Here is an 18,780-nt window from a genome sequence, read left to right as displayed (position 1 = left end):
TGGGCGGGCAATCTGGCCAAATTCAGCCTCTTTCTTCAAAAGGCCCAGTATATTCTCTTAATTGCCAAATGGTGGCAGCTTTTTCTAGTGCCGACATGATCGTTTAGTTTCTTCAACTTCCCATCACCAATTTTAATAGAAGGAAACAAAGCTAATTTGCTCTTACGTTTTCCCTCCCTCCCTCCCAAACTTCCCCGACTGGTTTTCAGGTTCCCGTGGCTGAACTCCAAAGCAGCAGGTAAGACATGGTTGTCAGATGTTGGAGAAATTCACCTGCAATGATCTTCCTTTTTGTCAAAGCATTCCACCTTCAATATTTTTTTGTTTCCTGCTTTTCAACAACAAAGTTGTTTTTTTTGCTCAGCATCCCAGATGTGGGAAAAAACAGGCCTGGGGCAACAACAAAAAATTGCTATTAACTAATTTAAATCGACTCTGGACCAGTCTGGCCGCGGTTCGGGTCCCATTGTGATGCCGAGCTAATGAGATTCCCCTGGGAGATGAAAGCCACCCTGTCTGGCGGCTGAGGCCACAGAAGGGCACTAATGCTCCCGAGAAAGGGAGGCCATTCATCCACCAGTGAGTGCTGGTTTGAAAAGAGCTCCGAAAAGATCAAAGCAGATGGCGAACCCAAGGAAAGAGGGAGGAGAAGACATGAAAGTAACAATCAGCCAGGGAGACAGGGGATGCGGCAAAGAGGAGTGGGGTGCGGGGGAGAGGCCGGGGGCAGAGACTGTGCTGAAACCAGCAAGGGCGGGAAGAGGACGCGCACGGAAAAACAGGGCGACTCCAAGGAGTACGCAGACACTGGGGACTTCGCCAAGAAATGTCCCGTTTCATCTCAAGGCAAAGAAAAACTGCAGATGCTCTGGCTTCGTCTGGGGTGGGCACCTCCTCCCCCTCAACCCCGTCCCGAGGCTGGACTGCAGGTGACTTATTTACTTAAAGGAGGGCGGCATTTCTATTGCTGCCAACACACCCACTTTGCTTTATGAACCTTACTTTCAGTTTTCTCCTCCACCAACCAGGGCTTACTGAAATTCCCTCTCCCCCAGGCTCAAAGAGGCAGAGAAAGAAGGTCTTCCAGCACCCAAACTGATGGGGAACCCAGCTCAGAAAGGGAGAAAGGAATCTTTCAAGAGACCTTGGAACAGCTGCCGGTCAACACACTGAAGACGACGACTCCAGTCAAAACACGTCCCCCAAACTCCTCCACCATACTGTGTGCAAAGAGCTTCTGGCGCCTAGAGGGTCCTTCGGAGGTCAGGAGTTATTTTAGCTGAACCCTAATGGAACCGCCTGCACTAACGGCAGGTTTCCAAGTCGACGTCTACTGAGCACCAGCTCTGAGCGAGGGCTGGTCTACACCACGCGGCCCAGTGAGGAGCCTGGGCTTTGGGGCCAGACTGCACAGATCTGCAGTCACTTAAGAGCCGGGTGACCTTGGACAACGATTAAATGGGTCAGTGCAGGGAAAGTGCTTGAACAGTGCTTGACAAATGGCAAACACCCACCAAATGGGAGTCATCCTATCTTTTCCTCACCAACCCCCCAACCTTGTGATGGCACTACAAATGGAAGACAACTTCCACTCCAAGCGAGGGAGCAAAGTCACAGGGAGGTTAAGTGACCTGCCCAAGCCAAGCAGCAGAGCAGGGCCCTAGACCTTCGGGGGACAGAGGCTGTGGGAGTGTGTGGGAAGGTGGCACATGAGGCCATCTCCTCCCTACTAGGGAACGGACCGCAAGACTCTTAGGGCAGAGGTGGGACTCAGTCCCAAGTCCGTTCGCTTACACCTCAGCTCTTACCACGTACACAGCTGTCCCTCTGCCTCACTACCAAAAGCTTCTGCCCATCTTACTCAATCACCTACCCTGAACCCAGCACCTACCCTGAACAAATCCCGACACAGGACCCTCAAGAAGATCTCAAGACTGAATGAGTCTCCCTGCCTTGCAGAATGACAGGAGGAAACGGGGCAAATGAAAGCTGGCAGTGTTAAGTCAGGTGGGCAGGCATACTACTCAAGGAAAATCAAAAGTACAGCCTAAGGGGGGGGGGTGCTAAGAAAAGGGGGAAATCCCGCTGTTGTAGTGATGGCTTTGGCATACAGAGCCCACACTTCTTCCCATCTGGGCCCTCCTTGAGCTGTGAGGGCAAAGAGAACGGCTTCAAGTCCAGCAAGACTATTTTCTGCTGAAGGTCAGCCCCTTAGAGCCTGGGTTTTATGGCGGCCAGACAGACTCTGTTCCTTATCCACAAGGGAAGAACAAAGGACAGAGTGGTGGTACACAGAGAGGATCAGTGAGACGCAGGGATGGGACCAAAACTCTCCTAATATATTATCATCCCCCATCAGTTTCCTCTTTTAAAAAACAACAATGTGTTGTATTTCTTGGTGGCCCAGGGACTGTCCTCGGGGATTCCTGAGTCCACGAAGGTTGTAGGCATCGTCCTGACTCTGTGCGGGCTTCCAGGCTGGAGGGGAGAGCTTGCAGTGCAGCAGAGGTGAGGCGTACAGACTCTGGAGGCGGGCTGCCGGGCACCACCCCCCAGCTTCTGGAAGGTTGTCTAGGCTGGGGGCCAGGACCTGTGCTGTTAAAAAGCTCCCCCGGGGGATTCTGATGTCAGCAGTGTTGGGGAACCACAGGTGAACGGGCCACTGCAGGTCTCTGCCCACTTCCCACCACCAGGGGGCAGGACTGCAGCCACACAGCGCGGGGTGGGAGCTGAGCCTGGACACTGGCTCCAGCAGCTAGGTGGCGCTCTTCCCAATGCAACGGACTAACGGCACTGAGTACATTATCTTACCTGCCAGCACGCAGCCCACGAAGCCCAAGCCCTCCCTGGCTGAGCTAGGAGAGCTGGGTCCTCTGCCTATTAAAAGTATGTCCCGCAAGGTTAATAAACAGGAAAAGTTAAGTACAAGTGTTTAGAAGTTGCTTATTTAAAAGAGAAGTCTGGTAGAGACCCAGATCTGGCTCTCCTCCAGTCAATACCTGCTTCCACATACTATGAAGAGGAGCTTCTCTCTGGCCTGTATTAATGTGAACAAAAGGGAAAGAAGACCCGGAGCCGTCGGGAGGCCGGGGTACAGTCCTAGGTTCATCACCAATTATCTGGGTGACCCTGGCCGCATCACTCCCCCCGCTGGCCCTTGGTAAAAGAGCACGAGGCTGCGATCACTGGGCGCCTCAAGGTCTAGGTTTTCCGTGGACACCACTGCAGGGCCTGCCTGCGCGCCCCCCCCCCCCCCCCCCCCCCCGTACCTCAGTGTCGAGCTCCACCCTCAGGCCAACCAGCGTCAAGTGAAAGCCCTCTGTTCTTTTAAAAAGGATGCGCTAATCCCAGCAGGGGGCAGGGGCACCAGGTTCCTGCCCCCCTCCACCTGCTGCCCTGACATGATGTCACGGAGTCCTCAATTTCTGGGCCAGTTACCAAGAGCTCAGAACCAGGGAGACGATCAGCACAGCACTATTCTTGGGAACCTCTTCCCATCTCGGTGGGTTTCAAAGAGACTCTGGAGCGCAAACTAACAGGCAGCAAAGCCAAACATTTGTTACTTAGTCGCACACATGCTGGTCCTGCAAGTCCAAGAAATATAAATAAACTTTCATCTGCTGGATATGCTTTAATGCTATACAAGGAGATCAATCCAAGAGTTTGGGTCTCTACTCCGGGTTCTGCCAAAGACAGACCCACCCTTGACGAGAGGGACACTAGGAATCTCTCCAAAGGAGAAAATTCTTTGTGGGTCTGGGAGTCAAAGATGTGAACCTAGTGTGTTAAATGTTTAAAGAGACAGCAACCCTGCCAGCAATGCTGCTCCCAGGATGAGCACTGGTTTTATGAAGAATATTTAAAACAGCCCCAGAAGTGCTCATTTCATAAAAAGAGGAACCATGGTTATTTCAAAATTGAAGGCTATGAAGCCAGTCCTGAAAGTGCTGGGGGCAATGGGGAGCAGTGCAGAGACTGGCTTCTAAAACTGGGAAAAGAGTCCAGGAGAGCGGAAGCATGGGGCTTTAGTTTTTATTATGCAGCTGGAGTCTCTAATCTGTACCCTGGATTTGTGTGCCACGGGTTCGGCAGGCTGAGAGGCCCAGGGAGGAAGCACCACGGTCCAGGGGGACTAGGGATTTACTTAAGACAGGATCAATACTTCCTTCTCTGCTGATGAAGGAGTCATTTGCATGGGCTCTGAAGGGCTTAAAACTGTCCACCGGAGCCTGGCAGTGCCGCTCGGGATGAGACCAGGGCAGGGCTGTCTGGGTTGGAACTGGGGAGGGGGAGACAGACACTGCTGCTCCATCCTGCTTCAAGCCCCTTGCCACAGCTTTGAGATCCAGCTCTGTCTGAGAAGGATGATATCTCGTCTGTAAAGTGCAGAACATGGCCTGTGGCACAGAACAGGGCCTCCATAAAGGAGTTTCTGTTTGGTGTGAGGGGTTCCAACCCAACCCTCTTCAAAGTCCCAGCCAAGATGTCACTGAGGCCCCAAAGGGAAGCCCCTCAACTCCCAGGACCCTTGAGAGCAGGCTGGGCGGATCCTCCAGAGGCAGCTGTGCCTCTCCCAGGTGTTAATGTGGGGTGCCGATTCCGTGAGGCAGGTACTCTTATGATCTCTGTTTACAGATGAGGGAACTGAGGCAAGTGAGGCCACACGGAGAGCAGTGGTCAGCTGGGGTCTGAACACGGGACAGCCCAGCTCCCAGCCACTGCCAGACGGCTCACTGGGGGGAACGCGACAGGAGGCCGGCCAGGACGGGGGAAGGGAGGGCGCTGGGTCTCACCGGGGGGGCAGACAGACATGCTGCCAGGAAGGTGCCCTCAGCGGCGGGCGGCCTGTGGGGTGGTGGGAAGGGGCCCGGGAGGGCAGGAGGCCGGGCTTCCCAGAAGCGACTGCTGGGTTCTGACCCGGGGCACACGAGTCTCAGGCAAACCCCTCAGGAAGAAAGAAGCTGCGAGATGAAGGCAAGTGCTCTGCGCCTCCCTAATGGCAGAGAACCACAGACCGCTTCCCGCAGCGGGCGCGTGGGCGTTCCGGCTCCACTCTCACCGTCAAACTGGGGCGTGGGCTCTCGGTCATCACCACCCTCAGCAGCGGTAGAGGGAGCCCTGCAGAGGGAAGGTGCTGGGGTATCATAAGGGGAAAACAAGTGATCAAATCTACCCCGGGTTTCGGAGCTTGTGAATCTTCAAACGCGACCCTTAGGAGACAAGGTGGTGATAAAGGCTCTTGAGCTGCAGCGTGAGTGGAGTGACCCCCCGCCCTTCTCAGCTCCCAGGGACCTGGGCTAACCCTTCACAACGTCCCCTCCCCTCTTCCTTCTGCGGACCCAGCCCGGTCAGTGTGGTCCGGCTCTCAGGTTAGGAAGGGGCTGCCCTCCGGGATAACCCTGGAACTGTCCGTCGCCTCTCCTGTCCCGAAGCTTGTCCACAGCCCAATGCTTGGCTCCTGCAGAGTTGCCACCCGTGCACGCCCCGCCCCGCCCCGCCACTGAGACCACGGACGGGAACCTCTTTTCCTTCGTGAAGCTGCCCCCCGGCCCTGTCACCGTTCAAAGTTGCTCCCTCGGCTTTCTGATTGGGGCTGCCAAGACACATGTGTGAGGCAGCGACAGAACACACAGAAACAGGACGCCAAGGCCACCATATACAGTCCATCGTACGCAAGCTCTCCTCTTGGAGGAAGTTGGACAGCGTTTGAGAGAAAAGGGGACCATGAGAGCAACGGGATCCAGAAAAAGCAAAGGGCCCTCCTACGACATGTGACCCCCTTTTGGAGGCTGAGGGGGCCCCTCTAGGCACGGTGGCCTCTGCTGACGGCCTAACCTGGGCAGGGCAACCGCCAAGGGCGAGGACAGAGATGTGGCCTGCAGCCTGCGGGCTCTCACCACAACCACAGCCTCCTCCGGGGCCTTATCCATGCTGTTGGAAGAGGGGCTTCTGGAAGGAAATGGAAGTGAGCTGGGAGGAAGAAATCTGAGATGTTTTAGAGCATGAGATTGAGAAGAACTGAACGCCTGTTGACTGAGTCCCTCTGGTGACGTGCGACGCTAGAGCAGGTACAGACACTCGGCCACGTGGGGACAGCCCCCCTTCCCGGGGCTTGGAACGAGTAACAAGTTAGGTCTGCCGCATACTATTTGGGCAGGCACTCAATTTAAGCCAGGTACTCGGTGTCTCCAACATTTCAGAGAGTTGGTCCTTCTAGGGTTCACGCAATCTTGTCTATTGACAAGTACTGGGTGGCCGCTTGATAACGTCTGCCCCACAGAGGCCAGTGTTTGTATCGAAGCATGAACAAGGGAGCGAAAAAATGAACGAATGAGCGAACACAGGAACGAAGAAGCAGTGGCGGCCTGCTCAGAACATTATCCCTCACCTGTCCACGGCTAAGCTCTGCACGGGACTGAAAGGGTTACTTTTGCCTCTGCTGCCTCTAGAATAATGACTGTGGACGAAGAACCGGACATCTGCGGCTATTACTTTTGTGCTTTGCCTCCAAGTGAAAGAGCTGCGACGCAGGTGCCAGTCCCTCCGACACCATCTCTCTCGTCCCCACCTGCCCACCTGGGGCTGCACACACACTCCAGCTCTTTCTGGCCTCCCTGCCAAGATTTAACACAGTAAAAGTAGCTGCAGAGTTGCTCTCGCTCTTCCTGAGTTACTGGATGAAAATGCCCACTGTTTTGAAGTTAGGAGGTTAAAGATCAAAACAGTGAGCGCCCCTGCAGAGTTTAAATGTCAGAAAAATACGAACACGCTTGAAACCGTTCCCGGCTCTTTGTGATTCTGCCCTTTCAGACGGTGCCCCCTATTCCGAAGTTCCATTCTCTGAATCTGCTCTGCGGGAGGCTTGCCGGCTATAAAAAGCTCCTTTGCCCTAGGACCGAGTGCAGAGAGCCTCCGGGACACCGCAGTAAATGACGGGAGCCTGTCGGCAGCCGCGGCTCCACGGCCAGCTGTCCCCAGCCCTCCACCGCCGGGGAAGGGGGCTAATTGCTGACAGTCCCCGTCACAGACAAAAGGCAGGTCGCGTTTAGCGTCATGCGGTAGGATCTGCCACAGGACCTCGTGTGCTTGTCTTTAACCTGGGGAGCCAGGCACAGCCCGAGGAGAATCTGACAGGCGCGTGTTTCCATCCTCTCAGTGCCTGGTGCTATTTTCCAGAAATGAAAAGGCGAGTGTAAGCTTGGCTTGGCTCTGCGAGGCAGTGTCCCCTCCCACCCCCGGCTTTGTCACCTTGAGGGAGAGACCTGGGGGGGCTTCCCACCTTCCCATCAGGTCTCTCTCTGCGGCGGCCACCGCTGCTACTTGTGGGCAGGAAAACACACACAACACACAGCAACTGCAACCGCATAATGAGCGCCAAGGAAAGGAAGCGCTGGGGCCCTACCTACAGCAGAGCAACGCAGGGAGACAGCTGCCCCCGTGCTGCTCACAGAGCCACGGTGGCTGCTAGTGTCCCCACCTCAGAGCTGGGGCTGGGGCACAGTTCCGGTGTCTACCCACACGGTTAGGACACTTGGGAACTGTTTCCTGCCCAAGAAATGACCTCTTATCGGTGACCAAGGCTCCTCCTTGACCTTGTACTTCCCCAATCACTTTTACTCCTGTTCCAGGTTGAGTCTTTCTGGGTCAGGTTGACAACTGAGCCTCCCCCGGCCGGGTTACTTGGATGGGTGTAAGCAGGCTGATGACGGGCAGAAGGGAACGTTTACCACTGTGCTCTCAAGCAGTGTCTTTCTGGGAAATGCTACGAGCAACATCAATCAGGACACCTCAAATTTAAGTGGGTGGACAGGAAGAAAATAGAATTCTAAGCAAAAGCTGATACTAAAAAGCAGAGTTTGGAAATGTTGCCACCTAATCTTTTCTTTTGGCATTTTGAGTTTGAAATGTTAAACAGCATCCTGTCAACTGGACCAGGCCTTCAGAATCTGCAAGGAACACGGCGGTGCCAGCTTTGCTTTCAGTCTGGCTGTGGAATAGGGAGGGCGGCCCTCTGACCCACAACATGGCCTGAAACTAACACAATGAAATAAGCCCAGTGAGGTCACCCCCCATCGTGATCCCACGTTCCACATTCCTCATCTTCTTTACCAACATCTTCCGCAAGAACAAGATCCCAAGCCCCTGCGAGGCAACGATGATTAGCTGGAAAGCTTTACTGATAAAGGATGAAACTGAATTCTGTACTACGTTATTTTCCAATATATTCCTTACTTTGACAGCAAATGGACAATGTTTCAGTAGGGACGAGCACGGACTCTGTAATCCACTAATTCTTACCTGCCCCTGAAAAAGGAAAAGAACCTCAACAGTAGCAGCCTTTTGTTCTCATCAGAAAGCACTACCTCCTGTCTCCAAATTATGGTTCTTTAATCTAGTACAGGTCAGTCTCAGAGGTCAAGTCCATTTAGTTAAAAAATAGGTGAGGGGAGGGATGACAAAGGAACCTCAGAAAGGGCTCTGCGTAAATACGGATAACATGCCATTCACCAGTTGAGATAACATTCCCATCTCTACAAATTCATCCATTTTTACTGCTTCAGACATGTTACATAAACTATGAGGAGGGAACTGGCGGGTGCTCCTAAATCTCCCCAACTAACCAATATCAAATTTTAAACACTGCTGCGCTGCGTGTTTGTAATTTTAAACAAATAGAAAGAGTGCTGGCAGGTTATTTTTAGGGGCGGCAGAATAAAAATACAGCACTTTCTCTCCAAATCTAAGCTTCACCAAATCTGTGTTTCACACATTTTACAACTTCCTAATAAACTTTCTGCTTGCATTCAAAAATACTTAATACTACACAGAACATTAAAAACTATATTTGCCAAGGCAAGCCTGAATGGAAATTGGACATTGTTAAAATCCCAGGTTATGGGTCTGCGATGCCCGGGGCCTCCGAAGTCATTGCCCGCTTGTTGTGGAGCCAGAGAGTAACTCACTGAAATACCACAGAGGACACTAAGATAAACCAGGTTAAAAAAAAACAAACCAAAACTGTGTTAACGTTCTTCACTGGGAAAGTGAAACAAGATGCAGATATGAGCAGTGCTCTTTCTCCTCAGAATGCTTTTCAGCCACAGCTGCTGGGGGAAAATAAGAGCTGTCAGCAGGGACAAAGTTAGCAACTAAGGCCGAGGCTTTATGCAAGCTGAACAGGTAAAGGCCTTGGCTATGGTCACCTAGATAAGAAGGCCAAGGTTAAAACATCGTTGCCTACACTAAAGCCCACACGTGACTACGCACTTTTTTTTGGGGTGGGGGTTGCGTTGGGTCTTCATTGCTGCGCGTGGGCTTTCTCTAGTTGCGGCGAGTGGGGGCTACTCTCCGTTGTGGTGCGCGGGCTTCTCATCGCGGTGGCTTCTCTTGCTGCGGAGCGCAGGCTTCAGTAGTTGTGGCTCGTGGGCTCAGTAGTTGTGGTGTGCAATCTCTAGAGTGCAGCCTCAGCAGTTGTGGCACACGGGCTTAGTTGCTCCGTGGCATGTGGGATCTTCCTGGACTAGGGCTCGAACCCATCTCCCTTGCACTGGCAGGCACACTCCCAACTACTACACCACCAGTGAAGCCCGTGACCATGTACTTCTTTCCCTTAGGCTCTGGCCCAGGGAGGGAGGCTGTTTTTTCCTTTCTGCATCTAAGTTGCCCAGCTGGGTGAAGGACTGGGGCTGTCAGAAGAGCCAACACTATGATTCTCTTTTTGAAATGAATTTTAAGTTTCGGATTAGTTTCAGATTTACAGAAAAGTTGCAAACATGGTACACATAGTTCCCATATACCCCTCACCCGGTTGCCCCACTGTTAGCATCTTTCATTATCGGGTACGTTCATCACAACTAAGAAACCAGCGTTGGTTACTTATTATTGACTCAAGTCCACACCTTATTTGGATTTCACCGGTTTTTCCATTAATATGTTCTTTCTGGTTCAGAATCTAGCCCATGGTAGCACACTGCATTTAACTGTGATAAGATCGTGACATTTTCATGCTTACGCAGGCTCCCTAAGTGTGTGGTGTTACGCCTCAGACCGCTCCCCAACCCTGGACATCTGTCCTTTGCTTCCCCCTTTCACTGTAAAGGGGCCCAGGGAGCAACGCGAGTTGAGGTACATTAGACGCCAATAGCGGGCTGGTCCGTGATGCTCCTTTGATACAGAAGCGCAGTGCTCACTGCTGAATGCGGATGGGCTTTCCTTTTGGGTGATGACAATGTTTTGGAACTGGATAGAGGCGGTGGCTGCACAACAATGTGGAAGTCTAAGAGCTATGGAATTGTTCACTTTAAAATGGTTATGTTATATGAATTTCACCTCAACTGCAAAAAACCCACCACCCTATGCTAAGCTACCCGGCACACCCTGGACACAGTTTTTACTCAAGTGGGGATAACTCGGGCCCAGCTTTCAAAATCGCATCCTTCCTCCACACTAATCCCTCCACTGGCTTCTCACTGAATTGACAGTAAAATCCAAATTCTGCACCGGGACCTAAAGGCACCTGCAGGGCCGGCCCTGCCTCGCGTGCCTTCCCCGCCGCCCTCTGCCAGCTCCCATCGCACGGGTCCCAGCGGTGCTGGACTGTGCAAGTCCCTCCTCCACAGCAGCTTTCAGGGCTGCTGCTTCCACTGTCTGGGACCCTCTTCCCGTGGCCTTTCGCGTGGCTGGCTCCTTCTCCTGCTTCCCGCCTCAGTTTAAATTTTGCTGCATAAAGCCCTCCTGAGACCACCCTGATGCGAAGGAGGTCCCTCCTGTCCTCGACCACAGCCCCCGGTAATGACCTGGAGTTCTCTTATTGATTCTGCTTCCTTGTTTGTCTTGTTTCCCCTGTATTCCTAGCACCTAGCATAGTGCTTGCCCACGGCAAAGGGGCTCAATAAATAATTGCTGTTGAACGTGAGGAGGCAATGAGTGGATTTACAACCAACTCTATTATTTGCACTGCTGGATGGAAGCGGACACAGAGGACGGAGAGCACAGAAGAAAGTGGCTGGTGCCCTGCAGGGGACCTGGCCTGAGGGCCATGGGAGAAGCCTTCAGAAGCCTCTTCAGAAGCCTTCAGAAGTATTGAGCTGGGCCAGGGAAGGGACCCTTCCACCACTGGGAGCTGGGAAATGGACTTTCTCTGGTCACATTTCATTTTTTTCTGACATTTCCCAGAAAGTATTTCTTGGGGAAGCCCAACAGCTGAAAAAGATGCCACTGTAATACAGAGTGGGGGTGGGGTAGGGCCAGCCCTCATTCCTCAGCCCATCCTCACCCTTAAGGCACCCGTGTAGATTACAGGGCTGTGAGAAACTGAATTCAAAAACTGTGGGTTGAGTCTGAAGCAACTCAAAAGCCTCTGATTTTTTTTTAAAGGCATAATTTATATACAGTAAAATTTGCCCTTTGTGGGCATATAGTTCGTTCCATGAGTTTTGAAACATACTGTTGTGTCATCACCGTAATTAAGACACAATATTTTCATCACCCAAACATGTTCCCTTATAGCTCTTTGGGGACAATCTCCTTCCCTCACTCCTAACCCCTGGCAACCACTGATATGATTTCTGTCCCTAATGTTTTCTTTTCCAGAACATGACATAAATGGAATCATACAGTGAGCAGCCTTTTGTGTCTGGTTCTTCTCACTTTTTAAAAAGCCTCTGATTTAAGACCAATGTTTACACCTCGAAGTATTCATATTTCCCTTAGCGCCTCCTGAGGAAGAAGCAAAAACTACAACTTACCTTCTGGAATACTTGATAGTTGGATTTGGACCATATATCGAGCTGGGGGCGGAGAGAGAAAATATCGGCATCAATTTTAGAATTCTGGACTCCAAGAAATGATATCGTAACTACTGTTATTAAGCTTGAAAAAAACACATGATTATAGAAAAACAGAATCTTGGGGTTGAAAGGATCCTAAATGTCGAGCCTGAATTTCCTCTTTATCAACCTGTGGTGATTTGAGAAGACGATATGAAGAGGTATAAGAAGTCAACCTGAGGCACTTGCTGTGTCCGCAGCCCCGTGAGCTGAGCCCCTCGTTCACTTCTCTAACTTTGACCCCTGCCACGGTTCTCTTGCGTCACCCAACATGCCAAGGTCAGTCCTGCCTCAGGACCTTTGCACCTGCTGTGCTCTTCGCCTGGACTGCTTTTCCCACAAACCCTCCCATGGCTCCTCCTTCACTTCCTTTGGCTCCAACATCACCTTGTCAGAGAGGCATCTCCCAGTTACTCTACAATATTCCCATACCTGTTGTCTTGCTTCTCTTTATTCTTTCAAAAATTAAAAATCTTCACAGCTCTTAAAACTAACTGAAGCTTTTACTTCTTTTGTTTACGTTGTCCTGGCACAGGACCTAGCATGTTACAGGCATGCTAGGAGGAAAACATGCGTGGAGGAAAACAGTGACATGTTACCTCCAGATAACTCGGAAGAAAACCTCAAAAGAAACATAGGAAGTTAATTCCCTACACTATCAATTTGGCTGAAGAAAACTGTTGGGCAGCGGGTCACATTTGGGAGGATAAGTCAGGTTTCTATCATGATCTTAGTGCCGCGGTTTAGCCCAGGGCTTAACAAATGTAGCATTTAAAGACTATTCAGACATTGTGGAAGGGATAAGAACAACTTTTTGTATCTTTTCGTTTCACCCAATCACTGCCAAGATGACAGCGAGAAGCCAAAGATTCTACATCTAAATTATTGGAAAAGTCACATCAATATCTGAAGCAATAGAGTTCTCTTTCCATTTTCAGCCCACAGCGGCTTCTTCTGCAGTTCTCTGCTGTTTATCCTTCCTGCCTGTTCACATCATACACAGGCTGACATAAACACAGGGCCATGGAAAAAGAGAAAAGGAAGAATCTGCATATAGAGTGAAAAGTTCGCTTTAATTTAAAAGAGAAAATTACATATGTATAAAAAAACCTTCAGTATCTGCAAAATGTTTTAAATAAAAAAATCATCCAGACAGAAATGCGCACAGGGTTAGTTAAGAGATGGACTCTCTAGCCTGATTGTGGCTTCTGAAAACACACAGCGCTCACTCCAAGTGAGGGTGTTGCTCTTTCTGAAGGCGTTGAAATACATTATTCAGGACCCTAGGGACCAGTTCTGACCACCTGGGATAGAAGGACGCTAGACGACACGCCCTGCTTCCCAGGCGCACAGGGGTGAGAAAGGGATCCGATGACAGTGGCTTCCCCTTTTGCTGTGAAGGCGCAGCAGGCAGCCTGTACTTGGTTTTCTGCTAGATTTATGCCAAAGAAAGCCATTTAAGCAGGTGTTCTAGAGTTAGTGCCCTGCCTCTCCTCAGGGCCAGCAGGAAGAGTTCAGAAATTCACTTCAGGGAGCCGGGACTGATGCAAGTGAATGTTCACTAGCCTCAGCTTATTTGCTACAAAGGAGGGCGTGGCTACCAATTTTTTGCTGGCTGCAATATTCAAAAAGGAGCGTTCTGGAAGCTACAAACTTTCAGCCCCATGAACGAGAAATTATGCTGAACTACAGTGTCAGGGAAAAGAAACTAAGCATCCCCCAGTACTCTGGGCAAGCATCAGAAAGATCTTAAAATGGAAAAGCCAACCTTATGGTAACTGGGGCTGAATCTGCAGTCTTAGGAGCAGCCTGTGGGACTCTGGGGATTAGAGTGAGTATTTTAGGGGTGGGAATGTGGTCTCTTTTCAGATAAAATGGAAACAAACCCCACAGATGACCAACTGCTTCAGCACAGATTCATCTGCTCTAAGGTTACACGTCAGACATCAAAGGTCCTCTTGATGCACAGGAAGGACTGGTGATAACAGTGACAGTCAAGTTCACTCACCGAAATGAAAAATCCGAATGCCCCAAAATCAGCAGGCAAAGGAACGCTGACTACGATGCCCATCAGCATCTCCGGCACAGCCAGAGAGGGCGGATACCATCTGCAGATGACCACGTGTTCAGCCTGCACTGCACCTGCGTCATCTTTCTAAAGTCTCCCAGCGATCGCACGAGAATGATAAAATTATTTCCAATTCACAGGTGAGGAAACTGAGGCCCCAAGACGTTAAGCAGCTTGTCCAAAATCACATCGTTAACATGTGGTAGAGAATTCAAAACCAGGTGTGTCTCCAGAGGCCCAGCTCTTAACCTGGGAGGCAGATGGCCCTGTACCTAGAATTCAGAGGGAATGCTGACTCCCAGTGGCCCCTAAGCTGTCACAGCTCAAAGTGGTGGTGGGACAGTCTTGCAAAGCTCAAGGTGACAAACCTTTCAGGCCTGCTGACGTGACAAACATCGCCACTAGAATTCCTTCAGCAGCGAGTGAAAATCACGGCAGCTTACCAGAAAGTTATCAATTCTTCATTTCAAAAAATAGCACAATGAAACTATAAATTATCTAAAGTTAACACTTCCAAATAAAACCCAAGCCTCACAGGCACTTCAACATCTAAAGCTTTTATTTATTAGTAGCTTCGTCTTGCAAGGTCAACAGGTGATGTGTCAGTAGGGGGAGGGTGCTATAAACCAGCCATGGTGATGGATTTCTCCATGGTCACCCAAGTTTTCAAAACCACAAACTTCTACTTGGTCATCTGCTTAAGTCTGCCCACCCTCCCCTGGAGAATAAAAAAGTGAACAGGTTTTACAGGTCTGTTCTTCTTCAACTTTTGACTTTCAATCAGGACATGCACTTGTTACTAAAAAACTGCTGAAAGCACAATTTCAGGGCATCCTCTGCATATGAATTAAACCGGATTCCCCTTCCCCGATAAGTAACAAGAGGCCATTTTTCTGAAGGTTGTCTGAACAATTTCAAAGGCTATAACAAATCAAAATGTTCCCTGCATCTAATATCAAATGGGGCTGATGCCAACACTTATTAGAGGAATCAGATTCAAGCTTCTTCCCCCAACCGCCTCGACCCAAACACACACACACACAACTCTGAAGTGGGAAGAATGCGGGGATCAGAAATTACCCTGGAGGCAGCTCTGGCTGTCTTTGAAGGTTCCCTTTGATACCACCATTTCTTTTCCTCTCTTGTGCTAGGAGGCTAAAAGCGGCCTTTTTAAAATTGATATGGGATAATTAATGAAGCTATAGCATTAACATAACCTAAATCCCCTAATAAGATAAATTCAACCGAGACACATATTTTTTCAGCTAAGTCTGACTGGTGTAAAGTCAGGACAATGGCCAGGTATTCAACATGCTGAGTCATGGCTCCTTGCTCCTCCCTGATGACAATGAAGAGTAGGGTGGTAAGTCTTAACAGCATTTTTATATTTTGTTCGAGGAATTAGTCTGCTGGCGCTTGGCATCAAAAATATGCATCACAGGTAAAGACGCAGGATGATCAGGGTAGAGGCCATGCTGTTAGTGCAAAGTGAGGGACAGGCTTGCTGGGATTCTAACGGGGGGAAAACCTGCCAGAGCTGGAAAGCGGGGTGGCGTGGGGCCACTCTTGTAACAACAGGGCTAAGAACCCTTTCAGAAGCTGGCTGCTTTCGGTCTGGAAGAACACAGACAACTGCACAGGCAGGAGGAATTCGCAGTTCAGACCCCGAAGCCGCGGCGAGGCTTTCCCAGCCACACCTAGTGCGTCAGGGCAGCGATCCACCCCCAGGCAAGCGCTTAGGCACCAGCTCAGCAAATGCAGGGCTGCACCTCTGCAACAGCAAAGCCGCAGGCAATGTGTTCTTAGACCACACCTCAGGCTCCGAAGGCTCCTTCCAAACCTGCATTTTGTTTGGGATGTGCCAGACGGGCCAACACGTTAATTGCACTAATGCTTGTATGTAGATAAATGTATAAGTTCACATATACCAGTATCAGTACTAAAAAGAGAACACTAATAATGGCTGCACAACTTTATTTTTATCATTTGTAAGGTACTCTGAAAAAAAGGGGTGCATCGAATTGGCTGGGCTTAGATTCTGGGCGAGCTTCTCTGACAAATGCGGTAAATGTGCCTTTAAAACAACAAGTGGGGACTTCCCTGGTGGCGCAGTGGTTGGGACTCCGAGCTCCCAGTGCAGGGGGCCGGGGTTCGATCCCTGGTTAGGGAACTAGATCCCACATGCATGCCACAACTAAGGAGCCCAGGTTCCGCAACTAAGACCTAGCGCAACAAAATAAATAAATAAATATTTTAAAAAAGAACAAGTGGACTCAGTCCTCCTAATCGTGCTCTTCCTGCTTTTAGGGTCCCTGCTCATCTCTAGGCCAATGTATGCAGCTGTGAAAGGAAGCAAGAGGTCTCCTGTACCACCTTTGCGATATGACTCAGAATGCAGGCTCCCAGACACACACTCACTTTCCTTCTGGTGAACAGAGAACCCACGCTAATCCCTCCTTAGGGAGCCACGACCCGTGTGCACGTGCGTGCTTCCTTTATTCTTTATTTACGACTTCACTCCCTGGTGCTCCGTCTAGTGCCCGTCTCTCATTTCTTTTTTTCTTCCGGCTCTCATTTCTGATTCTCCATTCTTCCAGCCCACCTAAAGCATTTTCACATCCCCAGGAGGCTTTTTCATTACCCCCTCCCGCACACTCTTATTCTACTGTGTTTTAGGCACTGAGGTATATCCACAGGAGGGAGAGAGTCTCAGGACAGAGCCTGGACCCTCGAGGAGCCCCTGGCAGATGGAGGTTTGGGACCTGGCTCGGTGAGTGACTGTAGGCAAGTCATTTTACCATGCTGGGTCTCAGTTTCCTTGTCTGGAAGATGAGTCTAACAGTGGTACCTACGGTTCCATAACCACTGGAGGCAAGGTCTGTTTCGCACAATGTCTACCAGACCAAACATGGAGGACGCTAGAATATTCATTAACTGCAAGACAGACATGCAACAAATAATCAGGACGGACTGATCCTAGTACCAGAGGAAGACTGTTCAAAATGCCACGGAGGTTCGAGTGGATGACGATGACTTGTACTGTGAGTAGAGGCAAACCCAGGCCTGCCATCTCCAGAGCCCGTGCTCACAGAAGAGGCCTCTGGGAAAATGGGGGCCGGGTGAGAAGGGACAGAGCGCTCAGCCAGTGTAAAGCCAGTAAGCGCGCCAGGTGGACGGGAGGGGGCAAGCGTCCCAGGTCAAGGGCACAGAGCACAGGTGCAAGCGTGGGCAAGAATCTGGCACGTTCTGGGAGCCACAAGTAGCACGAAAGGCTGGAAGGTAAAAGACGAAATGTATGTAGAGAGTGACGGCAGATGAGGTCGCAGAGGCGGGCAGAGGCCAGACCACTGGGCATTTCCATGCCTTGCTAAGGGGTCTGGATTCTATTCTACAAGCCAGAGTTTTCGGAAGTGTGTTTTGCCTAACACCAGTGTCACAATACGCTCCAAGAATAAAGGAAGAAAAAAGATGGATGGTCAAATTAGCTGGGAAAAGACTGCATACGATGTGCCCCTCTTGGGAGATTCCCAGGCACTTCGGCAAACTAAGTGCTTAAGAATTTCCACAGCAAAGAAAGAATCCTACCAAACTTTCTCTAACCCAGGGTTTCTCAAACTTTTTTGATCATGGATTGCTTTGTGCCTAACATCTACTAATATCCCACTTTGCTGCTTTGGGCAACGGGGACATGGCAGAAAGCAAGAAATCATCCCCTTGGCTGTGTATTTCAGGAAGACAGCTCTGGAGGCCAGGTGAAGGAGAGACGGCGGAGGGAAGCAGGACTGCAGACTGGAAGTGAGGAGGCTGGTGCAGCGACTCAGCGGAGAGAGGAGAAGCGAGGAGTGAAGATGGATGGGAGGGGCCCAGCGGGAGGGATAAAGAGGGAGACTCGCCAGGACCCACTATCAGACTCCATATGGAGACAGCGGAAGGAAGGCCTGAGCAGTGAGGTGGTACAGTCACCCTGGAGAAGGACCAGCTGAGGGAAGTTGAGGTTGATTTTGGACAGGCTGAACTTGAGGTCCATCTGGGGAGGAGAGGTCTGACCTCGACACAAATCAGGAGTGATCCCTGTGCGGGGGACACGTGCAACCACAGGGGTACATGTAAGAATGACCAAGGGGCATGAGAGGAGGGGGAAGAGAACCCCCAGTAATCTGGGAGTCAAGGGGGTAGATGGGAGGAAAGGAACTACCCATAGCAGCTGAGGAGGAGTAATCAGAGAGAAATTCTAGAAGAATACACGTGAGGCTGTTTTCTAATCCCCTCGTTTTAAGTGCAGAATAAAAATAATACTAATCACTCATTGACTATTAACTAGGTGGCAAACCGCTTGTGTTATTTCGGACACTTTCGGTATGGGGCAGTTAAATAAATATCATGTTCAAGATTGATACTGATACTTCAAAACAGGTAAACCTCCACTCCTGAGAATCTCCACGCAGAGTGTGCCTCACTGGCGCCCTGCATTTGGCATCTCTTACAGCACGGTCATTATTAGTACCTAGCTTTTATGTATTTATTCTTTATATCCCCAAGTCACTTGTAAGTCCTTGGAGAGTAAGGGCGTGTTTCAAAGCAGGGGTGACTATAAAGTTGTAAATCTTGAACAGAGGCAACAAGAACCCTGTCTCTAGATGACCACTGACTCGGGCTCTTGGCGAGGGTCTCCACTGCCCCAGCCTCGCCTCTGCTGCTGCGAAGGAGTTTGGAATTTCTCGTCTAGAATCGCCATCTGAGTTTCTGAGTCACATACACAACAGATCACACTTGCCCCAATTATCTATTTTATTCTCCACACTTGCTCCAAAGACACTTTGGTTTTCCCAAAAGGAAAAAGGAAAGCTTCTCTGGAGGACTGCTTTTCTCTCAATGGGGAGATGT

The 18,780-nt window shown here is 50.4% G+C and overlaps 1 protein-coding gene across 2 annotated transcripts in view; it reads right to left on the bottom strand.

Moving 5' to 3' along the window:
- MED27 (mediator complex subunit 27) overlaps positions 1–18,780 on the bottom strand; it is a 195,613-nt gene that overhangs the window by 9,107 nt on the left and 167,726 nt on the right. The window contains exon 6 of one of the 2 annotated variants that reach the window (XM_030838488.3): positions 11,748–11,789. The exons of the other annotated variant lie outside the window; for it this stretch is intronic. Within the exon in view, the coding sequence (XP_030694348.1) occupies positions 11,748–11,789 (42 nt within the window). The remainder of the gene's footprint in view (positions 1–11,747; positions 11,790–18,780) is intronic. 2 annotated transcript variants of the gene reach the window in all.

Source organism: Globicephala melas, chromosome 6 (genome assembly GCF_963455315.2).
Source record: "Globicephala melas chromosome 6, mGloMel1.2, whole genome shotgun sequence".
Classification (NCBI taxonomy): domain Eukaryota; kingdom Metazoa; phylum Chordata; class Mammalia; order Artiodactyla; family Delphinidae; genus Globicephala; species Globicephala melas.
The sequence above is the reverse complement of the archived record's forward strand: the minus strand, read 5'-3'. Positions and strand labels throughout refer to the sequence as shown.